Raw genomic sequence first — 23,559 nt, 5'->3', positions numbered from 1 at the left:
ACGCGATGCGTTTCCCAACAACAGGGTCACGAAAGCATGGCAGTTACCCTTGCACATGACACCACCTTGTTGCCGTTGTGCTGGACATTTGATGGTGGGATTGTGGCTCTTGGCAGGCTCTTAGCAGAGACCCCTTTCTCCTCTAGCCGGCACTCAGATCCCATTATACTTGGTCCCACCTAATAGTCACTTGAGCCAACCTTGATTGACTCCCCCTCCATGCTAATTCTACTTTTTTGTGTGTGTGTCTCTCTCTGTCTCTCCAGATTGGTGGTATACAAGTCCTTCCTACGGTAAGCAGCCTTGATTTCCTGCCGAAATATTATCATCAACACCATAACCAACTGGCGTGGGTGAAATTGCTAAATGTGGGTTCGGCTTCCGCCCTAACCACCGTAGTCAGTGTGGGGCGTTCTGTTTCCCCACAAGAATTATGATTTCCTGCCACCTACCGGTTGTGGGATCAGTGACCGGAACCCAGCTCCACCTGTCTTAGGCTAGGAGAGAGTCAGTGTCTCCCATAATGAGGACATTAGTGGTGGGTGGGTCTAGCTTCAGGAACAACGGGATGTACAAGTCCCAGGACCGGCTGCTCACAGTGTTTGTCTTAGCACCGTTTTCTCTTATGTGCTCGGGCTCACTATGGCTGTGCTTTGTGCACATGAGGGGCCGATGCCAGCGCCAGGTCCCCATGCCACCAGGAGAAGGACTCTGTTTGTCACCCATTCTCTGGCTGACATGTGTTGGGAGGCCTCTGATACCTGCTTGGGAAGAGATGAGTCACCGGAACCATGTGCATGGGCTCTGATTCCCGGGTCAGGGTCCGCATGGCCACCGTGCTATTCCTCAGGAGACAGGGACAAGATGTGATACTAGGGCCTCCTTGACCCTCATGGACAGGGGTCTTGGCCACTTGACTTCATAGGACCGATGGCGTCTGTACCTACAACTCAAGGCAAGCGGTTTCCGACCGAAAGAGGCTCTTCCCTGTCAGAGCTTTGTTCTGTCCCAAGTGCTCTCTGCTGAATGCTGCCCACATTTGCCCAGTCCAGGCACAGAGGCTTGCCTCTCCCAGGGGTGTCAGGCCATGTCGCGCTCTACTCTGGAGCTGGCCTCCGGTTTCGGGTCCAGTTCGGTGCTGACAGTGCAGTGTCCGTGGAGCAACTGAGAGGGCCTGGATTGCCCCCAGAGCCTGGTAGCTCGTCTTCCGTAGGGACCGTAGGGGTGTCTGCTCCTGCTTCTTTCAGTCCTACAGTAGGACGGGGATGATGGTCTGTGTGACTCAGGACTGTAGCCAATGGCCAAATAGTGCTTGCTTTGTGCTCTTTGGGTCTCTGGGCATAACCGCTACCCCACAATTCTCCAGCCTAAGGTCTAGAGTGCGGAGTTTTTAGGATAGTCAGCGCGGTACCACCATCACAGTATCTACTTCCAGAATTGTTCATGCCCCTGATGAAGATTCCATGCCGTTACCATTCACACCCAATCCCATTTCTCTCTGGTCATCACCTGTCTGCCTTCTATCAATATGCATTTATTTACTCTGGCATTTTCGTATGAATGGATTCGTGCTTATGTGGCCTTTTGTGGCTGGCTTCTTTCAATGGCAGACTCTCTCAAGGTTCACCATGATGGCACACGTACACAGTGGCCCCATGAATCCCTAGCCTTTTTTTTTTTTTTAAACCATTCATCGGTTGAAGGCCATGTCGATTAATTGTATCGTTGACTCATTTGAATAGCCTTTCCATGACTGCTGTGTACAATTTTGATATTTGAACAGCTGTTTACAGATCTCCTGGGTATATACCTAGGGGTGGAATGTGTGGGTCAAGTGATGACGTTATGTTTCTTACTTGTGGAAGCACTGAACTGTTTGCCACAGTGGCCACACCAACGTAGGGTGCCATTAGCAGTGTCTGGAAGTTGTGCTTTGTCTACATCCTCAACGACACGACTTCTTCTGTCACTTTGATTGTAGTCATCTCTCTGTGGATAGGATTTGCCGTTTCCTAACGGCTGCGGAAGCGGTCGTCTTCTCATGGGTTTGTTGCGTGTGTCCATCTTCTTTGGAGACCAGAGGTCTCATTGAACGCATGCCTGAAAGAATGAGAACCAGACAATGGTCATGCCCCAGCCCAGCTCACAGGGTGCAAAGGGCTGGTGAGCCCGATCACTCATGAGGTGTGCTGTCATACTGAACCTGGCAAATGACCTTCCTGCCGGCAGACCTGATGCTGCCATGTTGTGTTTCTTTTCTGCCACCCACAGGTCCGGGCTGCTGTAGGTGTGCACAGCTCAGAGTCAGTGATCGTTAGTCCTGCCCACTGGTAGGATATTCAGAGGGCTCACGGACTGTGTCAGATTGAGTACAAGCTCGGGGCTTAAGAGCGACACGAGTCAGTGGTCAGCATAAGGGAGCCTTCACAAGAACCCTCAGGCCCAGTAGTAGGGCGCACGATATAGGACGGCCAGGGGAAGGTGGAGTCTGCAAGCACTAGGTCTAGGACAGTTTCTTGATGGTGGCTGGGTAGGAACTCTGGGCTTGATGTAGGCGCTTGGGTTGGTCATCGAGGTAGGGAGGCACGCGGCTGGCTTTCACCCTTCGCCCCTGCTTCCCATGACCAGTCAGCAATCCCAATGCTGACATTGTGGGCCACCAAACTGTGCACATGCGTAAACCTCATGACCCTCCAGGGTATCTGAATAGCCCCTCAATGATGAATAATGGCGAGCAAGCTTCAGAGAGTCCTGTGCTGGGCAACCTTAACCTGCATGCAGAAGTCATGGTCCCTGAAGTAATTCTTGTCCACTGAGACCTCCAGGGCTTTTCCTCCAGGGAGGAAGAGAAAGATAATTTTCCTGTCTCCTGCTAGGGAACGAGACAGGTTTGTCCCTGAGGCTGGTGAATGGAGGTGCCCAGTGTCAGGGCCGCGTGGAAGTCCTGTACCAAGGCTCCTGGGGCACCGTGTGTGATGACGACTGGGACACCAATGACGCTGACGTGGTATGCAGGCAGCTGGGCTGTGGCCAGGCCATGTCTGCCCCAGGAGGTGCCCGCTTTGGTGAGGGCTCAGGGCCCATTGTCCTGGATGACGTGCGCTGCTCCGGGCAAGAGTCCTACCTGTGGCGCTGCCCCCACAACGGCTGGAACTCGCACAACTGTCGCCATGGGGAGGACGCCAGTGTCATCTGCTCAGGTGAACCTCAATACTCTTAGTCCCCCTCTAATGGCAATTGCCGAGAACCAAAATGCTCCTTCCTGCAAGGTCCCCACCTGACCTCTCCTGGATATCTGTGTCTGTAGGGCTCTTGGGCGCAGCTGATCCCTGACGGGCCACAGAGGTGGCCCGCAGGGGCAGCTGCCCTCTTTCTGTGGACAGAAATTTCTTGGGCTTATCGGTGATGCTGTGGGTGACAAGGTGCATTCACCATTCGGTGGGCAGGCAAAATGACCCCCTGCTTGTCAGCTGGATCATCTGCTGAGTCCACACCTGATTTCCTAGGGCCCTTGTCTCAAGGCGCACCTTTTGGGAATGTGGTTGAAAGATGAGCCACCTTCACTCATTTGTGGTCCTATGCTTCTGGGTCCTCCATGAAGGCAACCTAGAGAACAGAATTGCAGTCTAGATTGCCCATCTGGGGTGACAGTGATAGTAGTGGAGAAGGGGATCGATGTAGGCAATGGCTGGTGAGTGGTACATGGAACACTAATGAGCCACCTAGGACCCTGGAGCCTGAGCTTGGCCCCCTTCAGAAAGCCTGTGAAGCCTTGACAAGGCAGAGCACTTAGCAACTGGGATGGGAGGATTGGGATTTCCTAGCATAACTGTTCCACCCATTCTAGCTGTTTCCACGTGGCATGGATGCAGTGGTTCTGAGGGTGTTCGTGGGCCTGCTGGTGGCATTCCATCTGCCGGAAAGCCAGTCCTCAGGCCCAGCAAGGCAAGCAATGGCAGTGGGACATAGGGTAGGCTCCCAGAGGACTGAGAGATTCATGGAGGGCCCTTGCTGTGTCTGCCCAAGGACACGTGGAGTCATCTGCTTGTGAGATTAGGCTGATTTCTTCAACCTTTGATCCAGTTGGAGCACCTGTGTGCTTTTGTGTCTGCCTTGAGGTTTTTTCTATTACAGCTGTTCACCCCAATCTACACTTCACCCAGGTGAGTCTCAGGTGACCCCACTGGGAATGTCTCTTTTCATCGTTCCCATCTTTCTTCTCACCACTTGGGGGGAAGCACTATTCGTGGTCGAAATTATGGGTATCCCGTGTTTCTGCTTGCCAGTTAGTCACCACAGCGGTTCTTAAAGAGACCTGGAGCTCTAAGAGGCCCGTCTGGCCATCAGCCCAGGAGGTTTCATCTAGTTGTTTCAGGCTGTCCCAGGAGACAGCTGCGTGCAGGTTCAGGGAACTGGCCTCTGTGTTTGGATTTCAGCTGTAATGCAATCTGGGCCGACACGTTGGGTGGAACAAGGGACACGGATGACCACTGCCCTTCTCCTGAAGGGACCTCAGAGCATGCTGGATTCTCTCCATCGCTCGCTGTTTGGAACGCCCTCAGATTCATCTGTGTCCCGTGCATCCATCGAAAGCAGATGAACAGTGCCCTGGGGGTGAACGTGTAACCAGTGATGGTGTGTTACAGGCACTGGGATATCTGACTCATTTCAGGTTGACCCAGCACCACTCAGGCATGCACCTCTGGGTGGGTAGGATGCAAAGGCCCTCTGAGGGAGACAATGACATGCCAGGTTTCGAGATGGGTGTGGACGGACCCGGTGGTCCTCCTGCAGAGCCTTCATCCCAACAGGGCTGGCCGAGCAGCAGGCCTGTGCAGCAAGGTGACAATTGCAGGTGTCAGTGGTCAAGAGGCCCGCCACACACTCTTTTCGAAGACTCCTTCCCAAGATGTCTACCTCTCGCTCTTCCCTCTGTCACGACTTCTGGGTACCTGGCCCCCCTGTCTACCCACCTGTAAGACCAACAAGGAGTAAATATTCGTACCCAAGTCCCTGGCTCACTCTCCTTCTCCATAAAGTTTGGTTATGGAAGTCACAGGAGGAGACTCGGGGTGTGTCTTTGCTCTCTTTGCCCCTCTGTGTGTGTTTGGTAGCAGAAAGAGGTGACTCTCAGATCCCAGGTCTGATGCTATGGGGCTGGCCTCCTGACCCCAGTGGCATCGATGTTCAGTGCAAACCATTCTTCAGGAGGTTAATGTAATGCTTGGAGGTCTGTCCAATCTCCTGAGACCTCTCTCATGGCTCCCTGTCCGTGGAGCATAGCCTTGGGAAGAAGGGGGCCCATGTGCTAGTATTCCACCTTTTGTTGCCAAGTTGCAGGGCAGTCTGGGCTCTGCCTGAACCCAGGCAGCACCCTACAGAAGCCAACAAGCTGCCCAACAGGGCAGTGGTCTCTGCCTGACAGCGATGGCTGGAAGATGCCCTGGTGAGCGTGCCCAGCGTGGATGGGGGTTGTGTTCCTACTCACATGCATTGCGTCATAGCGTCCTTTCCTGCATCGTGGCATCCTTTGGACAGGTCTGTCTAGGTGTCTCAGCTCTTAGGGTGCATGGGCTGAAGATTAAGCTCGTGGCATGTTCGAAGGGGAACGATGCCCGGGGAAGACTGTCTGTGAGCAAGCTTTTGAGTCTGGACCAAGCCTTAAGCCTTTGGCCAGAAGATAGACATGGACAGTGGGTTTTGTTCTTTGTCTTGCTAGGGAACGAGGCAGGTTTGTCCCTGAGGCTGGTGAATGGAGGTGACCGGTGTCAGGGCCGCGTGGAAGTCCTGTACCAAGGCTCCTGGGGCACCGTGTGTGACGACGACTGGGACATCAATGACGCCAACGTGGTGTGCAGGCAGCTGGGCTGTGGCTGGGCCGTGTCGGCCCCGGGAAGTGCCCGCTTTGGTCAGGGCTCAGGGTCCATTGTCCTGGACGATGTGCGCTGCTCCGGGCAAGAGTCCTACCTGTGGCGCTGTCCCCACAACGGCTGGACCTTACACAACTGTGCCCATGGGGAGGACGCCAGTGTCATCTGTTCAGGTGAGCCTCTTGTCGTTGGGAGTTTCTCTTGCTGTCGGGTAGGGAAGAAAGACGTCATGTCATGATCAGATCGTTGGAAGCTCTTTATACCATCCTTGTCTTCCTCACGACTCCTCTACTCTCCTCCAGTGTCAGTGTCAGTGTTTGTCAGGCTGCCAGGTGCGGAGATGGTCAAGTAGGACAGGTGCCAAACTGCCAGTCCCCGCGAAGCCGTTACTGGCCCTCCTGCAACAGTGCAGGTGGCGGCGAGTGATCAGCCTGCTGAATGGGGGTCTCTCGCGGGGATCCCAGGGCTAGGATTGCAGACCAACCTGTATGTGTGTGGCTACGGCCGCCGCGGGTTTGGGGTCCTGAGCCCCTGACTGCCTGTCCCCCGCTGGAGGGGTGACGCCCGGTCCGTGCGGCGGGTCTGTGGTGCGATGGGCCAGCTTCTTCTGCAATGACTGCCAGACAAACCTTGTCATGAGCCCTGCCTAGGCCTGAAAGATCAGCCGTGGCATGTTGGCGGGGGATGGACTCCTCGGTGTTGCTGCCATGGTGAGCAGCTGAAAGCCCAAGGCACACGTTGGGTTTGTGTCAACTCGCTCACCACTCGTAGCCATGGAGCCCCTCACCTTGACATGGGAAATCATGTTCTTGGTGTGCCTGGCCCTTTGAAGAGGGTCGTCCTTCCAGGGTGTGGATGTCACGGGCCCTACCCTCCGTGGCTGGGGACCAGCATCGATGGCATCTGACCCGCTCAGATCCTTCCCCCTTGCGTCCGGTTGGGGCAGCTCTGTGCGGTGTCTCACGTGCTCTTGTCTCTTCACAGCTGCCCAGTCCCAGCCCACGACCACACCAGGTGAGTTCTGCTGCCTCTTGACTCCTGAGCATCTGTCTCCTCTTGTAAGCCAGCCCTGGCCCCAAACTTTACTTCTAAGGGGGACTCTGGAGCTTTTCTCTCTCCTGGGCCTTCCCTGGTCCCTCTCAGTTATGTAGACACTTCCAGTTGAGCTGACAACACACGGACTGTCCTTACTGGCTCAGTGAAATAAGAATCCTCTGGGTACACAGTCCTCACTAAGACTTTAGGTGACAGACAGGCTGTCTCGGGATCATTTCTGCTGGATTGCATTGTCTGGACCAAACGCTCCATGTGTTGGGAGAATAGAGATGTTTTCACGTCCTACTCCCCACGTGGAGCCTACGCGATGCATTTCCCAACAACAGTGTCACGATAGCACGGCAGTTACCGTTGTACCTGGCACCACCTTGTTGCCGTTGTGGTGGACGTTCGACTGTGGGATTTTGGCTCTTGGCAGGCTCTTAGCAGAGACCCCTTTCTCCTCTATCCGGCAGAACTCCTCAGATACCACCACCATTGGCCCCACCTAATAGTCACTCGAGCCAACCTGGATTGACTCCACCTCCTTTCTAATTCTACTTTTTGTTTCTGTCTCTCTCCCTGTCTCTCCAGATTGGTGGTATACAAGTCCTTCCTACGGTAAGCAGCCTTGATTTCCTGCCGAAATATTATCATCAACACCATAACCAACTGGCGTGGGTGAAATTGCTAAATGTGGGTTCGGCTTCCGCCCTAACCACCGTAGTCAGTGTGGGGCGTTCTGTTTCCCCACAAGAATTATGATTTCCTGCCACCTACCGGTTGTGGGATCAGTGACCGGAACCCAGCTCCACCTGTCTTAGGCTAGGAGAGAGTCAGTGTCTCCCATAATGAGGACATTAGTGGTGGGTGGGTCTAGCTTCAGGAACAACGGGATGTACAAGTCCCAGGACCGGCTGCTCACAGTGTTTGTCTTAGCACCGTTTTCTCTTATGTGCTCGGGCTCACTATGGCTGTGCTTTGTGCACATGAGGGGCCGATGCCAGCGCCAGGTCCCCATGCCACCAGGAGAAGGACTCTGTTTGTCACCCATTCTCTGGCTGACATGTGTTGGGAGGCCTCTGATACCTGCTTGGGAAGAGATGAGTCGCCGGAACCATGTGCATGGGCTCTGATTCCCGGGTCAGGGTCCCCATGGCCTCCGTCCTATTCCTCAGGAGACAGGGACAAGATGTGATACTAGGGCCTCCTTGACCCTCATGGACAGGGGTCTTGGCCACTTGACTTCATAGGACCGATGGTGTCTGTACCTACAACTCAAGGCAAGCGGTTTCTGACCGAAAGAGGCTCTTCCCTGTCAGAGCTTTGTTCTGTCCCAAGTGCTCTCTGCTGAATGCTGCCCACATTTGCCCAGTCCAGGCACAGAGGCTTGCCTCTCCCAGGGTGTCAGGCCATGTCGCGCTCTACTCTGGAGCTGGCCTCCGGTTTCGGGTCCAGTTCTGTGCTGACAGTGCAGTGTCCGTGGAGCAACTGAGAGGGCCTGGATTGCCCCCAGAGCCTGGTAGCTCGTCTTCCGTAGGGACCGTAGGGGTGTCTGCTCCTGCTTCAGTCCTACAGTAGGATGGGGATGATGGTCTGTGTGACTCAGGACTGTAGCCAATGGCCAAATAGTGCTTGCTTTGTGCTCTTTGGGTCTCTGGGCATAACCGCTACCCCACAATTCTCCAGCCTAAGGTCTAGAGTGCGGAGTTTTTAGGATAGTCGGCGCGGTGCCACCATCACAGTATCTACTTCCAGAATTGTCCGTGCCCCTGATGAAGATTCCATGCCGTTACCATTCACACCCAATCCCATTTCTCTCTGGTCATCACCTGTCTGCCTTCTATCAATATGCATTTATTTACTCTGGCATTTTCGTATGAATGGATTCGTGCTTATGTGGCCTTTTGTGGCTGGCTTCTTTCAATGGCAGACTCTCTCAAGGTTCACCATGATGGCACACGTACACAGTGGCCCCATGAATCCCTAGCCTTTTTTTTTTTTAAACCATTCATCGGTTGAAGGCCATGTCGATTAATTTTATCGTTGACTCATTTGAATAGCCTTTCCATGACTGCTGTGTACAATTTTGATATTTGAACAGCTGTTTACAGATGTCCTGGGTATATACCTAGGGGTGGAATGTGTGGGTCAAGTGATGACGTTATGTTTCTTACTTGTGGAAGCACTGAACTGTTTGCCAAAGTGGCCACACCAACGTAGGGTGCCATTAGCAGTGTCTGGAAGTTGTGCTTTGTCTACATCCTCAACGACACGACTTCTTCTGTCACTTTGATTGTAGTCATCTCTCTGTGGATAGGATTTGCCGTTTCCTAACGGCTGCGGAAGCGGTCGTCTTCTCATGGGTTTGTTGCGTGTGTCCATCTTCTTTGGAGACCAGAGGTCTCATTGAACGCATGCCTGAAAGAATGAGAACCAGACAATGGTCACGCCCCAGCCCAGCTCACAGGGTGCAAAGGGCTGGTGAGCCCGATCACTCATGAGGTGTGCTGTCGTGCTGAACCTGGCAAATGACCTTCCTGCCGGCAGACCTGATGCTGCCATGTTGTGTTTCTTTTCTGCCACCCACAGGTCCGGGCTGCTGTAGGTGTGCACAGCTCAGAGTCAGTGATCGTTAGTCCTGCCCACTGGTAGGATATTCAGAGGGCTCACGGACTGTTTCAGATTGAGTACAAGCTCAGGGCTTAAGAGCGACACGAGTCAGTGGTCAGCATAAGGGAGCCTTCACAAGAACCCTCAGGCCCAGTAGTAGGGCGCACGATATAGGACGGCCAGGGGAAGGTGGAGTCTGCAAGCACTAGGTCTAGGACAGTTTCTTGATGGTGGCTGGGTAGGAACTCTGGGCTTGATGTAGGCGCTTGGGTTGGCATCGAGGTAGGGAGGCACGCGGCTGGCTTTCACCCTTCGCCCCTGCTTCCCATGACCAGTCAGCAATCCCAATGCTGACATTGTGGGCCACCAAACTGTGCACATGCGTAAACCTCATGACCCTCCAGGGTATCTGAATAGCCCCTCAATGATGAATAATGGTGAGCAAGCTTCAGAGAGTCCTGTGCTGGGCAACCTTAACCTGCATGCAGAAGTCATGGTCTCTGAAGCAATTCTTGTCCACTGAGACCTCCAGGGCTTTTCCTCCAGGGAGGAAGAGAAAGATAATTTTCCTGTCTCCTGCTAGGGAACGAGACAGGTTTGTCCCTGAGGCTGGTGAATGGAGGTGCCCAGTGTCAGGGCCGCGTGGAAGTCCTGTACCAAGGCTCCTGGGGCACCGTGTGTGATGACGACTGGGACACCAATGACGCTGACGTGGTATGCAGGCAGCTGGGCTGTGGCCAGGCCATGTCTGCCCCAGGAGGTGCCCGCTTTGGTGAGGGCTCAGGGCCCATTGTCCTGGATGACGTGCGCTGCTCCGGGCAAGAGTCCTACCTGTGGCGCTGCCCCCACAACGGCTGGAACTCGCACAACTGTCGCCATGGGGAGGACGCCAGTGTCATCTGCTCAGGTGAACCTCAATACTCTTAGTCCCCCTCTAATGGCAATTGCCGAGAACCAAAATGCTCCTTCCTGCAAGGTCCCCACCTGACCTCTCCTGGATATCTGTGTCTGTAGGGCTCTTGGGCGCAGCTGATCCCTGACGGGCCACAGAGGTGGCCCGCAGGGGCAGCTGCCCTCTTTCTGTGGACAGAAATTTCTTGGGCTTATCGGTGATGCTGTGGGTGACAAGGTGCATTCACCATTCGGTGGGCAGGCAAAATGACCCCCTGCTTGTCAGCTGGATCATCTGCTGAGTCCACACCTGATTTCCTAGGGCCCTTGTCTCAAGGCGCACCTTTTGGGAATGTGGTTGAAAGATGAGCCACCTTCACTCATTTGTGGTCCTATGCTTCTGGGTCCTCCATGAAGGCAACCTAGAGAACAGAATTGCAGTCTAGATTGCCCATCTGGGGTGACAGTGATAGTAGTGGAGAAGGGGATCGATGTAGGCAATGGCTGGTGAGTGGTACATGGAACACTAATGAGCCACCTAGGACCCTGGAGCCTGAGCTTGGCCCCCTTCAGAAAGCCTGTGAAGCCTTGACAAGGCAGAGCACTTAGCAACTGGGATGGGAGGATTGGGATTTCCTAGCATAACTGTTCCACCCATTCTAGCTGTTTCCACGTGGCATGGATGCAGTGGTTCTGAGGGTGTTCGTGGGCCTGCTGGTGGCATTCCATCTGCCGGAAAGCCAGTCCTCAGGCCCAGCAAGGCAAGCAATGGCAGTGGGACATAGGGTAGGCTCCCAGAGGACTGAGAGATTCATGGAGGGCCCTTGCTGTGTCTGCCCAAGGACACGTGGAGTCATCTGCTTGTGAGATTAGGCTGATTTCTTCAACCTTTGATCCAGTTGGAGCACCTGTGTGCTTTTGTGTCTGCCTTGAGGTTTTTTCTATTACAGCTGTTCACCCCAATCTACACTTCACCCAGGTGAGTCTCAGGTGACCCCACTGGGAATGTCTCTTTTCATCGTTCCCATCTTTCTTCTCACCACTTGGGGGGAAGCACTATTCGTGGTCGAAATTATGGGTATCCCGTGTTTCTGCTTGCCAGTTAGTCACCACAGCGGTTCTTAAAGAGACCTGGAGCTCTAAGAGGCCCGTCTGGCCATCAGCCCAGGAGGTTTCATCTAGTTGTTTCAGGCTGTCCCAGGAGACAGCTGCGTGCAGGTTCAGGGAACTGGCCTCTGTGTTTGGATTTCAGCTGTAATGCAATCTGGGCCGACACGTTGGGTGGAACAAGGGACACGGATGACCACTGCCCTTCTCCTGAAGGGACCTCAGAGCATGCTGGATTCTCTCCATCGCTCGCTGTTTGGAACGCCCTCAGATTCATCTGTGTCCCGTGCATCCATCGAAAGCAGATGAACAGTGCCCTGGGGGTGAACGTGTAACCAGTGATGGTGTGTTACAGGCACTGGGATATCTGACTCATTTCAGGTTGACCCAGCACCACTCAGGCATGCACCTCTGGGTGGGTAGGATGCAAAGGCCCTCTGAGGGAGACAATGACATGCCAGGTTTCGAGATGGGTGTGGACGGACCCGGTGGTCCTCCTGCAGAGCCTTCATCCCAACAGGGCTGGCCGAGCAGCAGGCCTGTGCAGCAAGGTGACAATTGCAGGTGTCAGTGGTCAAGAGGCCCGCCACACACTCTTTTCGAAGACTCCTTCCCAAGATGTCTACCTCTCGCTCTTCCCTCTGTCACGACTTCTGGGTACCTGGCCCCCCTGTCTACCCACCTGTAAGACCAACAAGGAGTAAATATTCGTACCCAAGTCCCTGGCTCACTCTCCTTCTCCATAAAGTTTGGTTATGGAAGTCACAGGAGGAGACTCGGGGTGTGTCTTTGCTCTCTTTGCCCCTCTGTGTGTGTTTGGTAGCAGAAAGAGGTGACTCTCAGATCCCAGGTCTGATGCTATGGGGCTGGCCTCCTGACCCCAGTGGCATCGATGTTCAGTGCAAACCATTCTTCAGGAGGTTAATGTAATGCTTGGAGGTCTGTCCAATCTCCTGAGACCTCTCTCATGGCTCCCTGTCCGTGGAGCATAGCCTTGGGAAGAAGGGGGCCCATGTGCTAGTATTCCACCTTTTGTTGCCAAGTTGCAGGGCAGTCTGGGCTCTGCCTGAACCCAGGCAGCACCCTACAGAAGCCAACAAGCTGCCCAACAGGGCAGTGGTCTCTGCCTGACAGCGATGGCTGGAAGATGCCCTGGTGAGCGTGCCCAGCGTGGATGGGGGTTGTGTTCCTACTCACATGCATTGCGTCATAGCGTCCTTTCCTGCATCGTGGCATCCTTTGGACAGGTCTGTCTAGGTGTCTCAGCTCTTAGGGTGCATGGGCTGAAGATTAAGCTCGTGGCATGTTCGAAGGGGAACGATGCCCGGGGAAGACTGTCTGTGAGCAAGCTTTTGAGTCTGGACCAAGCCTTAAGCCTTTGGCCAGAAGATAGACATGGACAGTGGGTTTTGTTCTTTGTCTTGCTAGGGAACGAGGCAGGTTTGTCCCTGAGGCTGGTGAATGGAGGTGACCGGTGTCAGGGCCGCGTGGAAGTCCTGTACCAAGGCTCCTGGGGCACCGTGTGTGACGACGACTGGGACATCAATGACGCCAACGTGGTGTGCAGGCAGCTGGGCTGTGGCTGGGCCGTGTCGGCCCCGGGAAGTGCCCGCTTTGGTCAGGGCTCAGGGTCCATTGTCCTGGACGATGTGCGCTGCTCCGGGCAAGAGTCCTACCTGTGGCGCTGTCCCCACAACGGCTGGACCTTACACAACTGTGCCCATGGGGAGGACGCCAGTGTCATCTGTTCAGGTGAGCCTCCTGTCGTTGGGAGTTTCTCTTGCTGTCGGGTAGGGAAGAAAGACGTCATGTCATGATCAGATCGTTGGAAGCTCTTTATACCATCCTTGTCTTCCTCACGACTCCTCTACTCTCCTCCAGTGTCAGTGTCAGTGTTTGTCAGGCTGCCAGGTGCGGAGATGGTCAAGTAGGACAGGTGCCAAACTGCCAGTCCCCGCGAAGCCGTTACTGGCCCTCCTGCAACAGTGCAGGTGGCGGCGAGTGATCAGCCTGCTGAATGGGGGTCTCTCGCGGGGATCCCAGGGCTAGGATTGCAGACCAACCTGTATGTGTGTGGCTACGGCCGCCGCGGGTTTGGGGTCCTGAGCCCCTGACTGCCTGTCCCCCGCTGGAGGGGTGACGCCCGGTCCGTGCGGCGGGTCTGTGGTGCGATGGGCCAGCTTCTTCTGCAATGACTGCCAGACAAACCTTGTCATGAGCCCTGCCTAGGCCTGAAAGATCAGCCGTGGCATGTTGGCGGGGGATGGACTCCTCGGTGTTGCTGCCATGGTGAGCAGCTGAAAGCCCAAGGCACACGTTGGGTTTGTGTCAACTCGCTCACCACTCGTAGCCATGGAGCCCCTCACCTTGACATGGGAAATCATGTTCTTGGTGTGCCTGGCCCTTTGAAGAGGGTCGTCCTTCCAGGGTGTGGATGTCACGGGCCCTACCCTCCGTGGCTGGGGACCAGCATCGATGGCATCTGACCCGCTCAGATCCTTCCCCCTTGCGTCCGGTTGGGGCAGCTCTGTGCGGTGTCTCACGTGCTCTTGTCTCTTCACAGCTGCCCAGTCCCAGCCCACGACCACACCAGGTGAGTTCTGCTGCCTCTTGACTCCTGAGCATCTGTCTCCTCTTGTAAGCCAGCCCTGGCCCCAAACTTTACTTCTAAGGGGGACTCTGGAGCTTTTCTCTCTCCTGGGCCTTCCCTGGTCCCTCTCAGTTATGTAGACACTTCCAGTTGAGCTGACAACACACGGACTGTCCTTACTGGCTCAGTGAAATAAGAGTCCTCTGGGTACACAGTCCTCACTAAGACTTTAGGTGACAGACAGGCTGTCTCGGGATCATTTCTGCTGGATTGCATTGTCTGGACCAAACGCTCCATGTGTTGGGAGAATAGAGATGTTTTCACGTCCTACTCCCCACGTGGAGCCTACGCGATGCATTTCCCAACAACAGTGTCACGATAGCACGGCAGTTACCGTTGTACCTGGCACCACCTTGTTGCCGTTGTGGTGGACGTTCGACTGTGGGATTTTGGCTCTTGGCAGGCTCTTAGCAGAGACCCCTTTCTCCTCTATCCGGCAGAACTCCTCAGATACCACCACCATTGGCCCCACCTAATAGTCACTCGAGCCAACCTGGATTGACTCCACCTCCTTTCTAATTCTACTTTTTGTTTCTGTCTCTCTCCCTGTCTCTCCAGATTGGTGGTATACAAGTCCTTCCTACGGTAAGCAGCCTTGATTTCCTGCCGAAATATTATCATCAACACCATAACCAACTGGCGTGGGTGAAATTCCTAAATGTGGGTTCGGCTTCCGCCCTAACCACCGTAGTCAGTGTGGGGCGTTCTGTTTCCCCACAAGAATTATGATTTCCTGCCACCTACCGGTTGTGGGATCTACTAGTCAGGATGCTTTTGTTCGCAAGTGACCGGAACCCAGCTCCACCGGTCTTATGCTGGGAGAGAGTCAGTGTCTCCCAAATGAGGACATTAGTGGTGGGTGGGTCTAGCTTCAGGAACAACGGGATGTACAAGTCCCAGGACCGGCTGCTCACAGTGTTTGTCTTAGCACCGTTTTCTCTTATGTGCTCGGGCCACGATGGCTGTGCTTTGTGCACATGAGGGGCCGATGCCAGCGCCAGGTCCCCATGCCACCAGGAGAAGGACTCTGTTTGTCACCCATTCTCTAGCTGACATGTGCTGGGAGGCCTCTGATACCTGCTTGGGAAGAGATGAGTCACCGGAACCATGTGCATGGGCTCTGATTCCCGGGTCAGGGTCCCCATGGCCTCCGTCCTATTCCTCAGGAGACAGGGACAAGATGTGATACTAGGGCCTCCTTGACCCTCATGGACAGGGGTCTTGGCCACTTGACTTCATAGGACCGATGGCGTCTGTACCTACAACTCAAGGCAAGCGGTTTCCGACCGAAAGAGGCTCTTCCCTGTCAGAGCTTTGTTCTGTCCCAAGTGCTCTCTGCTGAATGCTGCCCACATTTGCCCAGTCCAGGCACAGAGGCTTGCCTCTCCCAGGGGTGTCAGGCCATGTCGCGCTCTACTCTGGAGCTGGCCTCCGGTTTCGGGTCCAGTTCTGTGCTGACAGTGCAGTGTCCGTGGAGCAACTGAGAGGGCCTGGATTGCCCCCAGAGCCTGGTAGCTCGTCTTCCGTAGGGACCGTAGGGGTGTCTGCTCCTGCTTCAGTCCTACAGTAGGATGGGGATGATGGTCTGTGTGACTCAGGACTGTAGCCAATGGCCAAATAGTGCTTGCTTTGTGCTCTTTGGGTCTCTGGGCATAACCGCTACCCCACAATTCTCCAGCCTAAGGTCTAGAGTGCGGAGTTTTTAGGATAGTCAGCGCGGTGCCACCATCACAGTATCTACTTCCAGAATTGTTCGTGCCCCTGATGAAGATTCCATGCCGTTACCATTCACACCCAATCCCATTTCTCTCTGGTCATCACCTGTCTGCCTTCTATCAATATGCATTTATTTACTCTGGCATTTTCGTATGAATGGATTCGTGCTTATGTGGCCTTTTGTGGCTGGCTTCTTTCAATGGCAGACTCTCTCAAGGTTCACCATGATGGCACACGTACACAGTGGCCCCATGAATCCCTAGCCTTTTTTTTTTTTTAAACCATTCATCGGTTGAAGGCCATGTCGATTAATTTTATCGTTGACTCATTTGAATAGCCTTTCCATGACTGCTGTGTACAATTTTGATATTTGAACAGCTGTTTACAGATGTCCTGGGTATATACCTAGGGGTGGAATGTGTGGGTCAAGTGATGACGTTATGTTTCTTACTTGTGGAAGCACTGAACTGTTTGCCACAGTGGCCACACCAACGTAGGGTGCCATTAGCAGTGTCTGGAAGTTGTGCTTTGTCTACATCCTCAACGACACGACTTCTTCTGTCACTTTGATTATAGTCATCTCTCTGTGGATAGGATTTGCCGTTTCCTAACGGCTGCGGAAGCGGTCGTCTTCTCATGGGTTTGTTGCGTGTGTCCATCTTCTTTGGAGACCAGAGGTCTCATTGAACGCATGCCTGAAAGAATGAGAACCAGACAGTGGTCACGCCCCAGCCCAGCTCACAGGGTGCAAAGGGCTGGTGAGCCCGATCACTCATGAGGTGTGCTGTCGTGCTGAACCTGGCAAATGACCTTCCTGCCGGCAGACCTGATGCTGCCATGTTGTGTTTCTTTTCTGCCACCCACAGGTCCGGGCTGCTGTAGGTGTGCACAGCTCAGAGTCAGTGATCGTTAGTCCTGCCCACTGGTAGGATATTCAGAGGGCTCACGGACTGTGTCAGATTGAGTACAAGCTCGGGGCTTAAGAGCGACACGAGTCAGTGGTCAGCATAAGGGAGCCTTCACAAGAACCCTCAGGCCCAGTAGTAGGGCGCATGATATAGGACGGTCAGGGGAAGGTGGAGTCTGCAAGCACTAGGTCTAGGACAGTTTCTTGATGGTGGCTGGGTAGGAACTCTGGGCTTGATGTAGGCGCTTGGGTTGGTCATCGAGGTAGGGAGGCACGCGGCTGGCTTTCACCCTTCGCCCCTGCTTCCCATGACCAGTCAGCAATCCCAATGCTGACATTGTGGGCCACCAAACTGTGCACATGCGTAAACCTCATGACCCTCCAGGGTATCTGAATAGCCCCTCAATGATGAATAATGGCGAGCAAGCTTCAGAGAGTCCTGTGCTGGGCAACCTTAACCTGCATGCAGGAGTCATGGTCCCTGAAGTAATTCTTGTCCACTGAGACCTCCAGGGCTTTTCCTCCAGGGAGGAAGAGAAAGATAATTTTCCTGTCTCCTGCTAGGGAACGAAACAGGTTTGTCCCTGAGGCTGGTGAATGGAAGTGACCAGTGTCAGGGCCGCGTGGAGGTCCTGTACCGAGGCTCCTGGGGCACCGTGTGTGACGACAGCTGGGACACCAATGACGCCGACGTGGTGTGCAGGCAGCTGGGCTGTGGCCGGGCCGTGTCGGCCCCGGGAAGTGCCCGCTTTGGTGAGGGCTCAGGGCCCATTGTCCTGGACGACGTGCGCTGCTCCGGGCAAGAGTCCTACCTGTGGCGCTGCCCCCACAACGGCTGGAACTCGCACAACTGTCGCCATGGGGAGGACGCCAGTGTCATCTGCTCAGGTGAACTTCAAAACTCTCATGGCAAATACTGAGAACCGACACACTCCTTTCTCCAGGGTCCCCACCCGACCTCTCCTGGATATCTGTGTCTCTAGGTCTCCTGGGCGCAGCTGTCCCCTGGAGTGCCACCGAGGTGGACCACAGGGGCAGCTGCCCTGTTTCTGTGGACAGAAATTGCTTGGGATTATCAGTGACACTGTGGGTGACAAGGTGCATTCACCATTCGGTGGGCAGGCAAAATGACCCCCTGCTTGTCAGCTGGATCATCTGCTGAGTCCACACCTGATTTCCTAGGGCCCTTGTCTCAAGGCGCACCTTTTGGGAATGTGGTTGAAAGATGAGCCACCTTCACTCCTTTGTGGCCCTCTGCTTCTGGGTCCTCCATGAAGCCAACCTAGAGAGCAGGATTGCAGTCTAGATGGCGCATCTGGGGCGACAGTGATAGTGGTGGAGAAGGGGATCGAGGTAGGGAATGGCTGGTGAGTGGTACATGGAACACTGATGAGCCACCTAGGACCCCGGGGCCTGAGCTTGGCCCCCTGCAGAAAGCCTGTGAAACCTTGTCAAGGCTGAGCGCATGGCACCTGGGATGAGAGGCTTGGGATCTTCGTAGCATAACTGTCCAACCCATTCTAGCTGTTGCCACGTGGCATGGATGCAGTGGTTCTGAGGGTGTTCGTGGGCCTGCTGGTGGCATTCCGTCTGCCGGAAAGCCAGTCCTCAGGCCCAGCAAGGCAAGCAATGGCAGTGGGGCCCCACATAGGGTGGGGCTCCCAGAGGACTGAGAGATTCATGGAGGGCCCTTGCTGTGTCTGCCCAAGGACACGTGGAGTCATCTGCTTGTGAGATTAGGCTGATTTCTTCAACCTTTGATCCAGTTGGAGCACCTGTGTGCTTTTGTGTCTGCCTTGAGGTTTTTTCTATTACAGCTGTTCACCCCAATCTACAGTTTGCCCGGGTGAGTCTCAGGTGACCCCACTGGGAATGTCTCTTTTCATGGTTCCCATCCTTCTTCTCAGCGCTCAGGGAGAAGCACCGCTCGTGGTCGAAATTATGGGTATCCCGTGTTTCTGCTTGTCAGTTAGTCACCACAGCGGTTCTTAAAGAGACCTGGAGCTCTAAGAGGCCCGTCTGGCCATCAGCCCAGGAGGTTTCATCTAGTTGTTTCAGGCTGTCCCAGGAGACAGCTGCGTGCAGGTTCAGGGAACTGGCCTCTGTGTTTGGATTTCAGCTGTAATGCAATCTGGGCCGACACGTTGGGTGGAACAAGGGACACGGATGACCACTGCCCTTCTCCTGAAGGGACCTCAGAGCATGCTGGATTCTCTCCATCGCTCGCTGTTTGGAACGCCCTCAGATTCATCTGTGTCCCGTGCATCCATCGAAAGCAGATGAACAGTGCCCTGGGGGTGAACGTGTAACCAGTGATGGTGTGTTACAGGCACTGGGATATCTGACTCATTTCAGGTTGACCCAGCACCACTCAGGCATGCATACCTCTGGGTGGGTAGGACGCAAAGGCCCTCTGAGGGAGACAATGACATGCCAGGTTTCGAGATGGGTGTGGACGGACCCGGTGGTCCTCCTGCAGAGCCTTCATCCCAACAGGGCTGGCCGAGCAGCAGGCCTGTGCAGCAAGGTGACAATTGCAGGTGTCAGTGGTCAAGAGGCCCGCCACACACTCTTTTCGAAGACTCCTTCCTGAGATGTCTACGTCTCGCTCTTCCCTCTGTCACGACTTCTGGGTACCTGGCCCCCCTGTCTACCCACCTGTAAGACCAACAAGGAGTAAATATTCGTACCCAAGTCCCTGGCTCACTCTCCTTCTCCATAAAGTTTGGTTATGGAAGTCACAGGAGGAGACTCGGGGTGTGTCTTTGCTCTCTTTGCCCCTCTGTGTGTGTTTGGTAGCAGAAAGAGGTGACTCTCAGATCCCAGGTCTGACGCTATGCGGATAGCCCCCTGACTCCAGTGGGATCGATGTTCAGTGCTGACCGTTCTGCAGGAGGTTAATGTAATGCTTGGAGGTCTGTCCAATCTCCTGAGACCTCTCTCATGGCTCGCAGGCCGTGGAGCGTAGCCTTGGGAAGAAGGGGGCCCATGTGCTAGTATTCCACCTTTCTTGCCACGTTGCCAGCAGGTCCTGGGGCTCTGCCCGAACCCAGGCAGGACCCTACAGAAGCCAACAAGCTGCCCAACAGGGCAGTGGTCTCGGCCTGACAGCGATGGCTGGAAGATGCCCTCGTGAGCGTGCCCAGCGTGGATGGGGGTTGTGTTCCTACTCACATGCATTGCGTCATAGCGTCCTTTCCTGCATCGTGGCATCCTTTGGACAGGTCTGTCTAGGTGTCTCAGCTCTCAGGGTGCATGGGCTGAAGATTAAGCTCTTGGCATGTTCGAAAGGGAACGATGCCCGGGGAAGACTGGCCGTGAGCACGCTTTTGAGTCTGGACCAAGCCTTAAGCCTTTGGCCAGAAGATAGACATGGACAGTGGGTTTTGTTCTTTGTCTTGCTAGGGAACGAGGCAGGTTTGTCCCTGAGGCTGGCGAATGGAGGCGACCGGTGTCAGGGCCGCGTGGAAGTCCTGTACCAAGGCTCCTGGGGCACCGTGTGTGACGACGACTGGGACATCAATGACGCCAACGTGGTGTGCAGGCAGCTGGGCTGTGGCCGGGCCGTGTCGGCCCCGGGAAGTGCCCGCTTTGGTCAGGGCTCAGGGCCCATTGTCCTGGACGACGTGCGCTGCTCCGGGCAAGAGTCCTACCTGTGGCGCTGCCCCCACAACGGCTGGAACTCGCACAACTGTGGCCATAGTGAGGACGCCAGTGCCATCTGTTCAGGTGAGCCTCTTGTCGTTGGGAGTTTCTCTTGCTTTTGTGTAGCGAAGAGAGACGTCCTGTCCTGATCAGATCCTTGGAAGCTACTTATACCCTCCCTGTCTTCCTCATGTCTCCTCAACTCTACTCCAGTGCCAGTGTCAGTTTTGGTCAGGCTGCCATTTGTCTAGATGATAAATTAGGACAAGTGCCTAACCCCAAGTCCCCGTGATGCCATTCACTGCCTCCTGCAACACTGTAGCTGGCGACGAAAGACCCGCCTGCTGGAGTTCTCTCATGGGCATCCTGTGATCTGGGTTGCAGACCAGCATATGTGTTCCTACTCCTGCTCCAGGTTTGGGGTCCTTAGTCCCAGTGTATGTCCCCCTCGGGAACTGTGATTCCAGATGTACCTTGTCATGACCGCTGTTTAAGCCTGAAAGATTGACATGCATTTTGGGGTAGTTGTATTCCTCTGTCTTGCTGCCATCGTGAGCCACTCAAAGCTCAAGGCAGTTGATTGGTTTTGTGTCAACTTTGTCACCGCTTGTATACATGGAGCCAAGCACCTTGACCTGGGAAATCATGTTCTGTGTTTGCCTGGCCCTGTGAAGTCGGGCATCCTCCAGGGTGTGGATATTACATGACCCACCTCCATTGCTGGGGACTCACTTCCAAGGTGTCTACCTGCTTAGTTCCTTCCCCTCTGCATCCAGTTGTGCTAGGTTTGTGCACCCTTCTCATGTGCTGTTGTCTCTTCACAGCTGCCCAGTCCCAGCCCACGATCAGACCAGGTGAGTTCTGCTGCCTCTTGACTCTTACCCATCTCTCTCACCTTCCTCCTGTCCTAGGCCCAAGTTATAGCTACAAATAGGACTGTGGCATCTTTCTGACTCCTGGACCTTCCCTTATCACTCTCCATCCTGTAGACAGTTCTGGTTGAATCCACAATCGATTTTCCTTTCTGGCTCAGTGGCATAAGTGCACTCTAACTGCACAATCTTCACTCTATGCTTTTGGTGGCAATGTTCTCTTCCGTGGTCATTTGTGTCTGAAAGCATCGTCTGGACCAAATTCTACAGGGATGGGAAAATAGGTATTTCATGTCATTATCCCACATGGAGCCTTCCCAAAAGAATGCCTTTCCTAAGAACATTCTGTCAGGAGTGCATGGCAGTTGTTATTGCAGATTGTACCACCTTGTTGCCATTGTCGTGAACATTCGAGGGCAGGAGTTTGGCTCGTGGTAGGCTCTCCACAGAGGCCACATTCTACTTCATCCAGCTGAACTCCTGAGACCCCACTGTCCTTGATTCTACTTACTGGTCACTTAGCTAACCTTGATCCTATCCCCCTCCTTTCTGACTGTGCTTTGTTTTTTTTTTTTTTTTTTTTTTTTTTCCAGATTGGTGGTATACGACTTCTTTCTATGGTAAGCATCCTGGATCCTGTCAAACCAGCAAACATGAAACAAATTAATCAACTGGCATTGGTGACATTTCTGAATGTTGGGTTCAGCCTCTGTTGCCCCCACCCTGTCCAGTGTGGGGTTTTCCTTTCCTCACAAGAATTATGATTTCCACCACCCACGCTTTGTGGGAGCTACTAGTCAGGGCACTCTTGTTTACAAGTGATAGGAAACTAGCTCAGCCTCTTTATGCTAGTAGAGAGTCAATGGCTCACATATTGAGGACAGTAGTGCAAGCTCTAGCTCAGGAAAACTGGATGTAAAAGTTACAGCACTGTCTTCCCCCCATTGTTTTTCTTACTTGCACTTTTTTATGTTTTACTTTTTTTTTTTGAGAGACAGAAAGACAGAGTGTGAGTGGAGGAGGGGCAGAGAGAGAGGGAAACACAGAATCTGAAGCAGGCTCCAGGCTCTTAGCTGTTAGCACAGAACCCGACACGGGGCTCAAACCCACAAACTGTGAGATTGTGACCTGAGTCTAAGTTGGTTGCTTAACCAACTGAGTCACCCAGATGCCCCCTTACTTTTACTTTCTTATGTGCATGGCTTCACCCTGGGTGCTTTCTACATGTGGGGGGCAGTTGCCAGCCCTTGGTCTCTATGCCACAAGGTGAAAGACTCCATTTGTCCACATATCTCTGGTGACATGTCTTCGAAGGACTTGAGCACCTTCTTGGCAGTAGATAAGTCACCAGAACCATGTCCATGTGCTCTGATAGCCTGGTCAGGGTCCCCATGCCCACTTTCCTGTTCCTCAGGAGAGAGGGACTGGATGTGATACTATGCTCTACTTAAGCCTTATGGAACGAAGTCTTCACTGGTTTATACAATAGGAAGGATGGTTTCTGTACTTAAAGTTCAGGGCAAGAGATTTCTGACATGAAGAAAGACCTCCTCTGTTGCAGCTTTCCCCTCTGCCGGGTAGTCTCTCCTGAATGCTGTCCATGCTTGTGTAGCCCGGAACAGAGCATTGCCTCTCCCTGGGGTGTCAGCCCACATTGCACTTTGCTCTGGAGTTGGCCTCTAGCATAGGGTCCAGTTCTGTGCTGACAGTACAGTGTCTATGGGGCAACTTAGAGCGCCTGGATTTCCCCTAGACTCTGGTAGCTCGTCTTCCATAGGGACAGCAGGAGTCTCAGCTCCTGCTCATTTTAATTCTGCAGTAAACTCTGATTATGGGTTCTGTGACTCAAGACTATAGTAGATGGCCAAATAATTTTTGTTTTTCTGCTCTTTGGGTCTCTGGGCTATATCTACCACAAAACTTATCAATTTAAAGTGTAGAATCCTGAGCTTTTTAGGGTGCTCACCAAGTTGTACAACCATCACACTATCTAGTTCCAGAATTTTTCATCACCTCTGTTGGAAATCCCATGTCTTTAACCATTCACATCCCAAGCCCCTTTATAGCCTGGTCATCACCTCTGTGCCAATGGATTTGTTCATTCTGGACATTTCATATGAATGGAATCAGCCAATACATGGCCTTGTGTGACTGGCTTTTTTCAGGCAGTAGACTCTGTCATGGTTCACCATCGTGGTGCATGTATGCATTGTCAGGATGCATCCCTATCCTTTTTTCTATCCATTCATTTGT

The 23,559-nt window shown here is 53.8% G+C and overlaps 1 protein-coding gene across 1 annotated transcript in view; it reads left to right on the top strand.

Annotated features, from left to right (window-relative positions):
• LOC115527700 (deleted in malignant brain tumors 1 protein) overlaps positions 1 to 23,559 on the top strand; it is a 55,105-nt gene that overhangs the window by 13,311 nt on the left and 18,235 nt on the right. Inside the window, exons 7-19 of the mRNA XM_032595304.1 lie at positions 2,120 to 2,141; positions 2,629 to 2,668; positions 2,877 to 3,200; positions 5,720 to 6,043; positions 6,855 to 6,884; positions 7,500 to 7,526; positions 10,102 to 10,425; positions 12,945 to 13,268; positions 14,080 to 14,109; positions 14,725 to 14,751; positions 17,354 to 17,677; positions 20,195 to 20,518; positions 21,259 to 21,288. Of these exons, the coding sequence (XP_032451195.1) occupies positions 2,120 to 2,141; positions 2,629 to 2,668; positions 2,877 to 3,200; positions 5,720 to 6,043; positions 6,855 to 6,884; positions 7,500 to 7,526; positions 10,102 to 10,425; positions 12,945 to 13,268; positions 14,080 to 14,109; positions 14,725 to 14,751; positions 17,354 to 17,677; positions 20,195 to 20,518; positions 21,259 to 21,288 (2,150 nt within the window). The remainder of the gene's footprint in view (positions 1 to 2,119; positions 2,142 to 2,628; positions 2,669 to 2,876; positions 3,201 to 5,719; positions 6,044 to 6,854; positions 6,885 to 7,499; positions 7,527 to 10,101; positions 10,426 to 12,944; positions 13,269 to 14,079; positions 14,110 to 14,724; positions 14,752 to 17,353; positions 17,678 to 20,194; positions 20,519 to 21,258; positions 21,289 to 23,559) is intronic.

This window comes from Lynx canadensis, chromosome D2 (assembly GCF_007474595.2).
Source record: "Lynx canadensis isolate LIC74 chromosome D2, mLynCan4.pri.v2, whole genome shotgun sequence".
Classification (NCBI taxonomy): Eukaryota; Metazoa; Chordata; class Mammalia; order Carnivora; family Felidae; genus Lynx; species Lynx canadensis.
This window is presented reverse-complemented; position numbering and strand designations above follow the sequence as displayed.